At 41.6% G+C, this 11,600-nt stretch overlaps 1 protein-coding gene across 1 annotated transcript; it reads right to left on the reverse strand.

The window, feature by feature from the left end:
* Positions 1-3,641: 3,641 nt before the first annotated feature.
* LOC125440606 (zona pellucida sperm-binding protein 3-like) lies at positions 3,642-10,507 on the reverse strand. The gene is made up of 12 exons (XM_048510470.1): positions 10,491-10,507; positions 9,908-10,136; positions 8,530-8,648; positions 8,347-8,450; positions 8,086-8,263; positions 7,490-7,610; positions 7,290-7,381; positions 7,073-7,215; positions 5,645-5,731; positions 4,433-4,546; positions 3,899-4,018; positions 3,642-3,785 (listed from the first exon to the last, which is right to left on the reverse strand). Exons 1-12 carry the CDS (start codon positions 10,505-10,507, stop codon positions 3,694-3,696), a joined length of 1,416 nt encoding a protein of 471 aa, XP_048366427.1. The 3' UTR covers positions 3,642-3,693.
* Between the last annotated feature and the right edge of the window lie 1,093 nt (positions 10,508-11,600).

Below are 11,600 nucleotides of genomic sequence, written 5' to 3' on the forward strand. Positions count from 1 at the left end.
AAATGAATAAAACAAATAAACTTCTAATTTAGCAGATTAATATCCCTAACCAGATCAGAGCTTGAAAATTGTGTATTTTAAAGAGCTACCAATCCTGCATAGGTTAACAGAGACCATGAACAGTTCACGCCTGAAAATGTTACAAGGTTATATAAGTGATTTCTAGAGGCCTCGCCTGTGTATGATTGCTTTCAACAACTAGCTATAGCCTATGGCAAAATGCTAGCTATAGCTGCATCACAAAAGCACTACCCTTCTCCCTCCCAAAAGTATCAGTGCATCAGACTTAATTATATGGTTTCTTTTCACTGTGCTGAAAGACAGTAGTACTTAAATTATGCACCAATTAAGAGCCAGCTCAGACAGAGATCACAGTTATCCATTAGTTGCTAAGTAGTGACTGGGCACACATGCATACATTGTGGAACGTGTGGTGTCAAACTCAGAATGATTTTTCGTGGCTTTAAACCCAGGATGACTTTCTGGTCACTTTACCTTCATGAGCATCACTTCCCTGTCCTCTGTACGCCCTCTCTCTTCGGTACCTGTTAGTACACACAAGTTAAATGCAGTAGAAATGTAGAACAGAACGGTTATGTTATTATAAATGCCAGTTATTCATCCAGTTTGTGGTTCTTAAATGTAAACTACTGGAATATATCCCAGAGAAAGCTGGAACTTAGCCAGGCACCACTGAATTGGTAGACATCCTCCTTATGGTGTTAAAAGCTGTCAGGCTGGCCTCTACAAGGGCCAGGGCTTTTACAGCCCTGGCCCCTACCTGGTGGAACAGGCTTCCAAGGGAGATCAGGGCCCTGCGGGACAAGCAGAGTTTCTGCAGGGCCTGTAAAACTGACCTGTTCTGCCAGGCATTTGGCCAGCCTGGCTAAAAACATCGCTGCCATTTCATCTGGCCTCACGTGGGCATAAAGGTAGGGAGGGGGGAGGATGACGCCATCTGACGAGATATGGTTCTGGTTTTTATTCTTATTATTGTGAATCAGTTTTTATGGTATGTTTTTAAGTTGTTTTATCATTGTTGTTCACCGCCCCTAGGGGGAGGGCGGTTTAGAAAATAAATAAATAAATAAATAAATAAATAATAAAAGAATAAAGAGGTTGCTCTATGCTCCTAGGAAGATGAGCCACATAGAAACAATTGTAACCACACATCAGCATAATGTTTCTTAAATCTGTGTTAGATCTCTGCTTTTCTGTTTGCCAGATGTTCTGACTAAAGTCACGTGGTTACATTTAGCACAGCCATAAAATTCTACAATGCCCCTTCTTGCTTAGCATAACAAACATGGTTGCAAAACCAGGCCTGGGACCTTGACTAGCTGGCAGACATTCCATCGTCCCCATTGCATTTCTTCCAGTTGTAATACTGCCAAGGAAGCTTTGAAATGCATTTGAAGAATAAGAACCACATATTGTTTTGTCAAAGCATCCCCCAGTCTCTGGAATGAACAGCGTATCACATGGTGCCAGGGTGACACCTTAGGTTGACCTAGGCTACATTACAATATTAAATCTCTACCCAGGGGAGTACCAAGGTTCATATTTTTGAACATGCATTGCACAAAGCAGCCTTCACATGTGGGCCTCACTGATGATGCTCTGATGATTCTGACTTTATGACTTCATAAACTGCTATATAACTTGAAAACCTTTTGTGTTCTTGACTTCTGCCTCTTGAAACTGGTGCTGTAGCCACGTACATTTTATACTTGATTCACTATACCTCTCACCAGTGGTGGGATCCAAAAATTTTAGTAACAGGTTCCCTCGCCAGCCCCCCCTCAGCAAAGGGGGCAGAGGCGTACCTAGGCAAACCTGAGCCCTGGGCAAAACCTGAGTTGGATGCCCCCCCCATGGGCAGCCACCCCACCACGACCCCCCAAATTTTTTTTGCACCAGGTCATTTCTAAATCATCATCACATTATAGTAAATGCCCCAACTCACAAATCTGAACACAGCAATGGTGAAACACACAGGTTCTTTGATAGAGACTGGTGAGATAAAAGGTACGAAAGGCTGAGAATCAATGAATTGCAGTACCTGAAAGGGATTAGCCCAGTTTAGGGAGTTACATTATTAGTCGCAATTGCTATATGGAACCTTCACGTTCAAAGGCAGTATGCCTCTCGGGGAGTCAAGGACGTGGAGATGGAAAAGCGGACCCAATTAGTAACCCCCCCTTGGCACACACAAATAATTAGTAACCCACTCTCGGGAACTGGTGAGAACCTGCTGGATCCCACCTCTGCCTCTCACCTCTTAGGTCCATTATTCAGCTGGGACTTTGGAGTTTAATAACTGATAAAAACCCTAGACATATCAAAAGCAGAGGAATTAAACTCTTCAACCCACCTGCAGTACCTTATGTTTTATTAGCATTTTAAATGAGTGGAGAAAAGATGGGATTTTGACAGACACATCTTTTCCCCTTTAAAATGCTAATAATAAAGGAAGCCTAAAGCTCTGTGGAAGGGCTAAATCCCTATTCTCTTGCCTGTATGACTACAATACAAGTTTGGAGGTAGAATTGTACAATTTCTCTTTTATAGATGAGATTCAGGGCCTGTGTATCACCGCTCTTTTGGCCTTAAATCTCTTTCTCACACACATCTGGCTCAAAATTTACTACTGCTTTGCATATCTCAACCTTGAGCATCCTTTCTTTTCTAATGCACTCCTTTACCAAAGGTATAGTCAAGAAACGGCTGCCATCCATTCATTCACAATCAGCAGGAGTCTAAGGGGATATGGAAAGGGGGTCAGAATTGGTAAAACCATTGTGTTTCTAGCAATTAATAGAGCAGACTGACATAATGCCTAGATTTTACCTGGAAATGATGAAATGATATTGCACCAATTTGTTTTTGTCTTCTCCCACTGGCACAGAAGGAATAAATAGGAACTGGGAGTGAGAAATGGGGAACCCTATCTGGAACAATAGCTAGTCTCACTGTAGGCCTACAAGAAGAAAACAGAATGTTCTCCCCTCCTGCCTTAGGAATTATTTTCAGTCAAGCCTGGTGTGACATAAATTCTAAAATTTCCCAAGGCTCAAGAGTGCTACCTACTGTATCTGTGACCTTAGATCCCTAGAGAACGAAGTATTCACTTACATTCCACGTTGAACCATCCTGGCAGACTTTTGGGATAATGGTTTGGACCAGACTATCTATTTGTCACAGAAGTTCATTGCCATTGTTAAGCGCTTGATAGGGGTGGAACTATATCTTATATGGTTCTGATTGGTAAAAATAACCTCTGACATGAGAGATTTGTGTGGGATTGGAGAAATCCATTTGTTTGGTTTAGGTCCAACTTTCTCTCTGCATAAATATTTTGACAGCTAGGATTTCCCCTTGTTTTCAGTCTTCAGTGGAAACTGGATCCACAGAAAGCTGGGTAGGGGATGAAGGACTCCTTTAACTTCCTGTTATCCATAGGGAACCCTGTGTTGGCTCTGAGCAACCAGCCATAGCATTGATAAAATGTTTAGCTTAGTTAGTGCGACTCTATTGCTTTTTATTCTGTGTTGTTGCTGCTTGGGTACTTTCTCCTGCATTACGTTTCGCTGCTTCCTGACCCTTTTTAAATCCCACAGCTATAAGAAAAAAACCATAGCAATGCTAATTTTGTTTATTGTTATATGTATACAGCAGAAGAATAGACAGTGCCTAAAAGATATATCTAAGCAGGACGTGCATCAGAGTTCCAGCTGCTATGGCCATAAAATTCTCCTGGAAAGACTGCTTCTCAGATGTTCTACCTAAGAGGAAGGAAGAATATTCAAGGCAAGATCCAGGATCTCCCATTCCAGTTTACTCCTCACTCCCACCCCCACCCCTCTGCCGCCGCTTTTAGCTGCTGTTGAATCCATACCTTGCAATGGCATCTTGGTCCCTTTCCCCAGTATTGTTAAGTCTCCTGAACTCTCATCTGTGCCAGTACTCATCTTGGCATCCATAAAACCATTCTCATATGTTTCATCTAGCATCATATCTATAATAAAGGGAATTGAAACTTGCTTGAACAAAATTACTGGAATTGAAAGACTGGAATCAATCACCGATATGTGTTAAGAGACTGCTTGAGGAGAAGAGAAGAACATGTGCAAGATTATGCAAGCGCAAATGCACAAGAGGTACAGTAAATGGTGATCAGTTACTGACTTTATGTTTGCTATTATGTCCATATTGTTAGTTTAGCCCTGACACCTCTGGTTTACATCTCCCTTGGACCTCTGCTAAGGAGCAAAGATTCACATAATATGATCAGAAATAAGTAATATTGCTCGTGTTTCCCTAGTTATGATGCCAATTCAATGTGGTGAAAGAAAGCAGGTAATACCAATAGGTGTCAGACATTTCAGCTGCCCCACTTTGAGGCCTTATTAATTTTCCTGAAGAAACTTACCATTTGATGTCACAGTTTCCGAGACGAGAAGCTCACTTAATTCTTTATCTGTTTGGAGGATAAACTGGGGACCAATTGCAGAGTCAGCCTCCACTTCTATCACAGTAGGAATGCCTTTAGATAAAGGATGACAATGCAAGATGCTAATTCTTCCATTTCCTGGCTCACTCAACGGGGTTTTATAGTGTAAGAGTACACATACAGACAGTGTTTTCAAAATACTTTTAGAGGCTCAATGTAGATTAGTGGCTTTGCAATTTGCATAAATAGTGATTCAATAGGAGGGGTAATGCAACACTGCTCGCTTTGTTACTTTGCACACCTGAAATTAGTCTCCAGACCACCTTCTAGCCCACCCACATGAATGCAAGTCATTCTGTATCACTAGTGGATTATGGTACTGGTTCTGTTGCAGCCTCTATATAAAATGCTACACTTGTGAGCCTTCTCCCTGCTATACTCAAAATCTGTTTGAAAGCTTGTGTCCAAGGCGGAGGGATAACAGGGCTGACCCCAACCAGCTTTTATGATGGTGAAACAAAGAAAGGTGTGGGTGTGGGTGTGGGTGGGGGTGGGGAGAGGAAATTGTGGAGCCCATATGGACAAAGCCCGGTGGGATGGATGAAGGCAGTAGAATGGAGGAAGATTCAGTTAGAATCAGGCAATATATGTACCTGCTTGTAAGTTTATAATATGAATTTTTTTCACAACAACTTTGTACTCCAGAAGGCCAGTTCACACCATGCACCGAAGGTGTTCATCATCTTAAGAAGCATTTTAAACACAACCACAGTGAGCTGGTAAATAGAGACATGGCTTGTAAATGCTCATAGGATAGAACTCGAGCAAGTGTGTATGCTTAGAGTAAATATTTCTGCTGAAAGCAGCAGTTTTTCCCCCCACTCTGAACAGAGGTGTTCCTGTGAGGTGCAGCTGCTTTATGACTTGCTGACTGTTTTTCAAGGACCAAATAAAAATCCATTTCTACAAATACACTGAAACTGTCACAAGACTATCCTTCATTCCCAGTAATGGCTTTAGACTATGTGCTATTCTTGTTGGGTGGATTAGTCAGGTTGGGAAATCCTTCAAAGTGGTAGGAAATCCTTTGAAGCTCTCTAAACTCATCTGATTTTTTAAGTCAAGAGTGTGAATTACCAGAGCTACTACCCTTTCATTTAGATACCAGAGCCACTACCCTTTCATGTTTACCTTTTGCTTCCATTTGATCTTTTTGGTGCTCCTGGTCAACATCAAATATTGAAAGAGGTCCCACCACAAGATCATCCACCATTTCTTCTTTTGAAAAGTCAGTGAGAAACAGGGGATAAAATATAAAAAAGAAGAAACCTTTTAATCTATGGCAAAGACACATTATGCATTAGGTGATGTGTGTTGCCACAGGTGTTGCATATACTGAAGGCTCATGTTTAAGAGCCAAGGTGCAATAATTTAAGATCTTCATGCAAGTTTCTCCTGCCTTTAGGACAAGTCAGATAATTTAGAACAGGGGTCCTCAAACTACGGCCCGGGGGCCAAATGTGCCCCCCTGAAGGCATTTATCCGGCCCGCCAGGCATGGCGGCAATGGCTCCATTCATGTGCAGTGGGGGCTTGAGGGAGAGGAGGAACCTGCCCCAATGGCAGTTGATTGCAGTTACATGATGGCACCCCCAAATCTCCATGAATTTTCTGACCCAGAGTTGGAAACCTTACATGTGGCAACGCCTGCTCCGCCCTTCCCTCTCGACTACTCCATGTGTTGCTCTCAGGCTTTCTGTTCTGCCTCACTCCCATTGGCATCAGCCAGGCTGGCGAATCGCTTGCTGGCTGCTAGGGAGGAAAGAACCCAGGAAGATACCTGATCCTGGGTTAGATGGAATGCTTCATTGGGAAAGTTCTGCTTTTTTTTTTTTTTACAGGGGAAGGTATTCCACAGCCTCCCCAACAATATTTGGAGCCCACTCTGTACTTGACATACTTTGGTCACTGTTCTAAAAATAGACCATGACAGAAAGGCTGAAAGGTGAAATCAAACATTTTACAATCATTTGTGCATAGGAATTTGTTCATAGTTTCTTTAAGTCCGGCCCTCCAACAGTCTGAGGGACAGTGAACTGGCCCCCTGTTTAAAAAGTTTGGGGACCCCTGATTTAGAAGAAGAAGAGTTTGGATTTATCCCCCACCTTTCTGAAGGTGGCTTACAACCCCCTTTCCCCTTCCTCTCCTAACAGAACCTTGAAAAGTAGGTGAGGTTGAGAGAGTTCTGAGAAAACTTTGACTAGCCCAAGGTCACCCAGAAGGCTTCATGTGTAAGAGCGAGGAAACAAATCCAGTTCACCAGATAAGTGTCTGCTGCTCATGTGGAAGAGTGGGGAATCAAACCCAGTTCTCCAGATTAGAGTCCACCTGCTCTTAACCACTACACCACTATCTTGTTAGCATCATTTGTTTGGTGGCCCTTATGAGAGTGGAAGGGTATAAATTTTGAAAAAAAAAATAAAATTTTTCAGTATCCCCAGACATGGCTTGGAGAGGGACATTCCCTGAAAATTTAATTTAAGTCATGCATTAACTTCTTGAAGTTCTTATTCTGTTACCCAGCTAACCCACTGTGGCAGCAGTAAGGTTGTGAACATACCTGGCCTACTGAACATTAGTTTCTTCTCCCTCGTTGAAGCAGAATTGCTGGGGTTGACTGCATTGGACCATCCTCTGGGTGAAGGGCAGTTCCCCATTTCACAACAACTGCAAATGTCCTTGGAGCCTTCTACTGGAAGCCAACTGATATTACATTAAAAAGTCAGATCCCTTCAAAATCTTACCACTCCTATTATACCCCAGTTCACAGTACTCACCTGTTCCTCTGATTGTTGAATGAACAAGCTTTATTTAAGAGATCTGGCTCCTCATCAGCTGCAGTGACTTTCAAATGGCATGTGACATAGATCTAGAAAAGGAATGAAAATTAAACAGGATTTTAAACAGGATTGTAGTGAAAATGACTATTGTCTTAGTGTACTCTGGAGATTATGTGGCATACAAGGCATCCTCTCACCGTGTTTTTTGTGTCTCCAGCAAATCTGAATGCTTCTACTGTGAACTGGAGTGTTTCCTGTTGGGATCTTGGCATTCTAAAGGCTGATGATGCACCATATATTCTCCCATCTACAAGGCATCTAGAACCAAAGATCATGTTTCACAGATTTTTGAAGTGGAACATTATTCCAGTGTCTTTTTTTTTAAGCTTTGAGGCTCCCATTTAAATTCAGTCCAATCTTATGTGTGTTCAAACAAAAATAAGCCCAACCAAGTTCTGTAGGATTTGCATATGACCAAATGTATATAGGACTGAATGCCTGATCATTTTTGATCTACTACATCTTGGAGTCAGCCAAGAACAGGTCAATAACCCAACATTAGAAAAATAGACTTGGATACTTGCCACCTCTCCATGAACCACCCTAGAAATCCTGTAAGCTTCATCAGTTTTTCTGTTAAATGCTTTAAACCCACTTACTTATTTGGGACAGTGGGAGGCTGAGCTATTTCTCTCTCCCTTTGTAGCACATAGGACCATTTTACACAGTACCACCACATATATTGAGAATTCAGTCCTTCTATGCAATTCAGGCCAGTGTTCTTTAATCTTACCCATGAAAGTCAATTATCGCATATTTTGGAGTGGAGTCTTTGCCTGGTTCTTGTGTAGCCACGCAGCTATCCACAAATAGCCTCAGAGGTACATGGTTTCCACCATAGACATCTGCCTGAATATGGAGAATGTCACCCAACCGATATCCAGTGGAAGTTCTCTCTGCACTCCAGTTATCTGTAACCACACACAGTAAACAGAAAACACCATCATTCCTGCTGGCCTGTCAGCTGATATCCTTAGGGTTTAAAACTACTTACCATTCATCAGACGTAAGGAGAAGAGCAGCTTATCCCCTGCAGACACAGTTGAGTTAAATGGAATCCTGGTAGGCTTTATAGCACGGCTGCTCACATTCTCTTTCCTAAGAGAGAAATCTACTATTTCATTGTCTCATTAATAAAAATAGGTAACTGAATAATATTCTAGATGTTACTGCTTACCTGGGGTAATGACATTCAATAGGAATCACAATTGGGCTGTTTCCCACTGTTATTGAATTGCTTGCAAAGCTTGGATTATAGTACAGACTTGTGTGGTAGATCAAGGAGTCTGAGGTTGTCTGGAAAACAGATGAATCCTGTAGTCAATGTAGACTGACATGCCTCTGGGAACAGGGGACTATGAATGAAGAACAATTAATACTTTGAAGTTACATACAAGTTCAGGTAATTTGTTTTCTAGTATGTGCAATGCTTTATAAACCCAAGACTACTGTAAAGGGTGGGGAATAAATCAAAATAAGGGTGAGAAATAAATCAAAATAATAATAGTGAATGTATACCATATAATATTTCCAGCTGGCCCTAGGAAAACTGCAGAAGGGATGCCTAAGGTTAGAAAGTCTGAAGCTGCTATCTCATGTTAGATTGCCTGAAAACAAGAGTAGCAGAAGCAACATATAGTTGTAAAATTGCTCTTCTTTCTGTACTGCATTAGTATTTTATGTCTGCTTGCAATGGCTTTCAAGGATTCCAGAGTAGCAATAATGGCTTTTAAACAAGTCTATTATAACAGTCATGAAACCCCTTTTCTCCCCTAGAACAGTCCCAGTTGGTTAACTCAATTTATCTAGGGAAATTTTACATAAGCATGCTTCAGATATGCAAGTTATAGGATCTGTTCAGATAAATATATAATATCAGCTTGTAAATACAGATTATATATAAGCCAGTGTTAGAAAAGCAGAAGCAATGCCCCAAGTGCGTTTAAAGCCATACATCTCCAGCAACAGAAGCAAAAAGTAGTGACAGGAGAATAACACATTCAATTATCATGTTCCAAAGAGGCCAAGATATATTTCATGGAAAAAGACTCAATTTCCACCCCTAAAAGTTGATCAGAGTTAGAGGACTCCAAGAATACTTTATCATATGTTTTTGTTGGCAGGTAAGATGCGCTCTTAAGAACCGAAGCCTTCTAGGAGTAGCTGGCACTAGCTGTTCTTCTGTGAGTATAACCATGCTAGTATATTGAGTGAGCCAGGAGAAAGTTGGCTGCTCCATGAACCTGTTTATGGATAGCATTCGAAGGTTCATAATCAAAGAGCATTGGGTGGCAACATTTATATAAACTGTTTTGACCCTTAATTTAGAAGTTGGACATGGAGTTGATCAAAAAATCAACAAAGTTGACCAAAAAGAATACAAGAATATGTGTTCAAAAAGAATACTAGAACATATGTTCAGTGGACATCTATGAAGTGCTAGCAAAGGCAATAGAATAGCAGAAGACCCAAACATTGAGCCAGCCATCTTCCCCACAACACTACTTCAATTTGAAATTAAGCTATATCTCATTTACATATGAACTTCACATTACCTGTACTTTGCTGCTACATGCATGAAGCCCCACTTCAAACACCACCAGCTTGTCAGAGGCACCAGTGGAAGTATGATAGCAGCCTTGTGGGCCAAGGCTGAAATCATCTGCTTGGATCAGTTGGCCTGTCCCAAACAGATCTCTATAGACCACTACCACCATTTGGGTTTCCTGGCACTGCACAGCAACTGGCTGTACAAAGCTAGGCAATGATTCAGACAAGGATTTTCTAGAAGATGAAACATATGATTGCTTTAAACCATTAAGCGCTTGGTTTGCAAACCACTGAGGTGTTGACACATGCCAGGAGAACTCCCCAAGATTAAGACAAGCTATCCCAATAAGCAGAAAACACCAGAAGCAACAGCTGTTTCCTTTCAACCACCACATGGCTCTTGTTTTACTTTCTCAGTCCTGCTGAAAGTCAAAATCACTCACTAATGGTGTTTTTATACACTCTACCCTTTTCCTGGCTGCTCCAAGTAATTAACATTCTGTGAGGCTAGTTTGCAGAGGGCCAGTGATAGCTATCCCACTCCCTAGGTATAAGACTTCAGAGGGAACAGTGAAGGATCAACTTCACCTGTGAATGGTCGGCATCACTATATCAGAAAGTTTAAGGCAGCAGTTCTAGACACCATTATTTGGGAGTGAAGCCATTTGAACTCACTGGGATTACTTCCAAGAAAGTATGAATGAGATAAGGTTGCAAGTTGTTTAGATAATTGAAGCCTTGAGCTAAAAGCTTAACTTCTATTGAATCTGGCATCTTGGAAACACATTTTGTGACTGTTTTAGAGGTAAAGGAAAAAGGATCTTCACTTTACCAAGCAGGGTTGCTAAAGCTTTAACAATTTCATTGCAAGCAGGCAGATATTCAAGAAATGAAACCATCTCCGCCTTTTTGGGGAAAGAAAAGTGGCACCTATTGTATTTTTGTGCCATGCACATTAAAGATAGAGTAGAAGGGGGACACACTACTGGAAGCTCATTGTTCACAATTAGATTTGCCAACAATCATGAGAACAAGTATTGTCCTTTTAATAGAGGTTTAATTTGTGGAAATAAGCTGTTAATGCTTTTCAGGGCATGGAGGTAAAGAATATCACCTGGCAATTAACAGTACATTAAGGCTTTATTAAAGTGGCAGGATTTTTTCCCCCTGAAGGACCATTTGCAACCCTGTTCATATAATAACTTTTGCAACCCGTTTTTCTGTGTGGTTTTTCATCACTGGCGGTAGCCAGAGATCCTCACCCCTGTAATTCTCCTTACTCCTCCAGCAAGCTTACATTAATGCTTACTTGGAAATAAATCTCACTGCATTCAGTGGGGCTGACTCCCAAGTAGCTGTCCCCAGGGGTGTAGCTAGAGTAAATGGAGCCCGGGGCAAAATCTGAGTTTTGCGCCCCCCCCCCATTTGGGCAGCATCCCTCCCCCACCACGACCAAACAACATTTTTCTGCACCAGGTCATCTCAAAGTCACTATCACATTATAGAACATGCCCCAACACACAAATCTGAACACACCCAGGGCTCCCTAGTTTAAACAACATTGAAAGTGATGCTATTTTTTGAACGCGGGAAATCGCACTCCTGAAACAGCATCACTTTCTAATATTGTTTAAAACTACTGAGAGCCCAGATTCTCTTTTTTAATCCACCTTAAAGGGAGGCTCTGGGCTCCCTAGT

Source organism: Sphaerodactylus townsendi, linkage group LG11 (assembly GCF_021028975.2).
Source record: "Sphaerodactylus townsendi isolate TG3544 linkage group LG11, MPM_Stown_v2.3, whole genome shotgun sequence".
In the NCBI taxonomy this organism is placed as follows: domain Eukaryota; kingdom Metazoa; phylum Chordata; class Lepidosauria; order Squamata; family Sphaerodactylidae; genus Sphaerodactylus; species Sphaerodactylus townsendi.

Bases quoted from the DNA above. Each gene is read 5' to 3' on its own strand.
- LOC125440606 (XM_048510470.1), bottom strand. The intron at 7,611-8,085 runs GTAAGATTAAAG...CTTTGGTTCTAG, and splicing joins GCGATAATTGACTTTCATGG to ATGCCTTGTAGATGGGAGAA. The intron at 7,382-7,489 runs GTGAGAGGATGC...TTCCTTTTCTAG, and splicing joins CTGGAGACACAAAAAACACG to ATCTATGTCACATGCCATTT.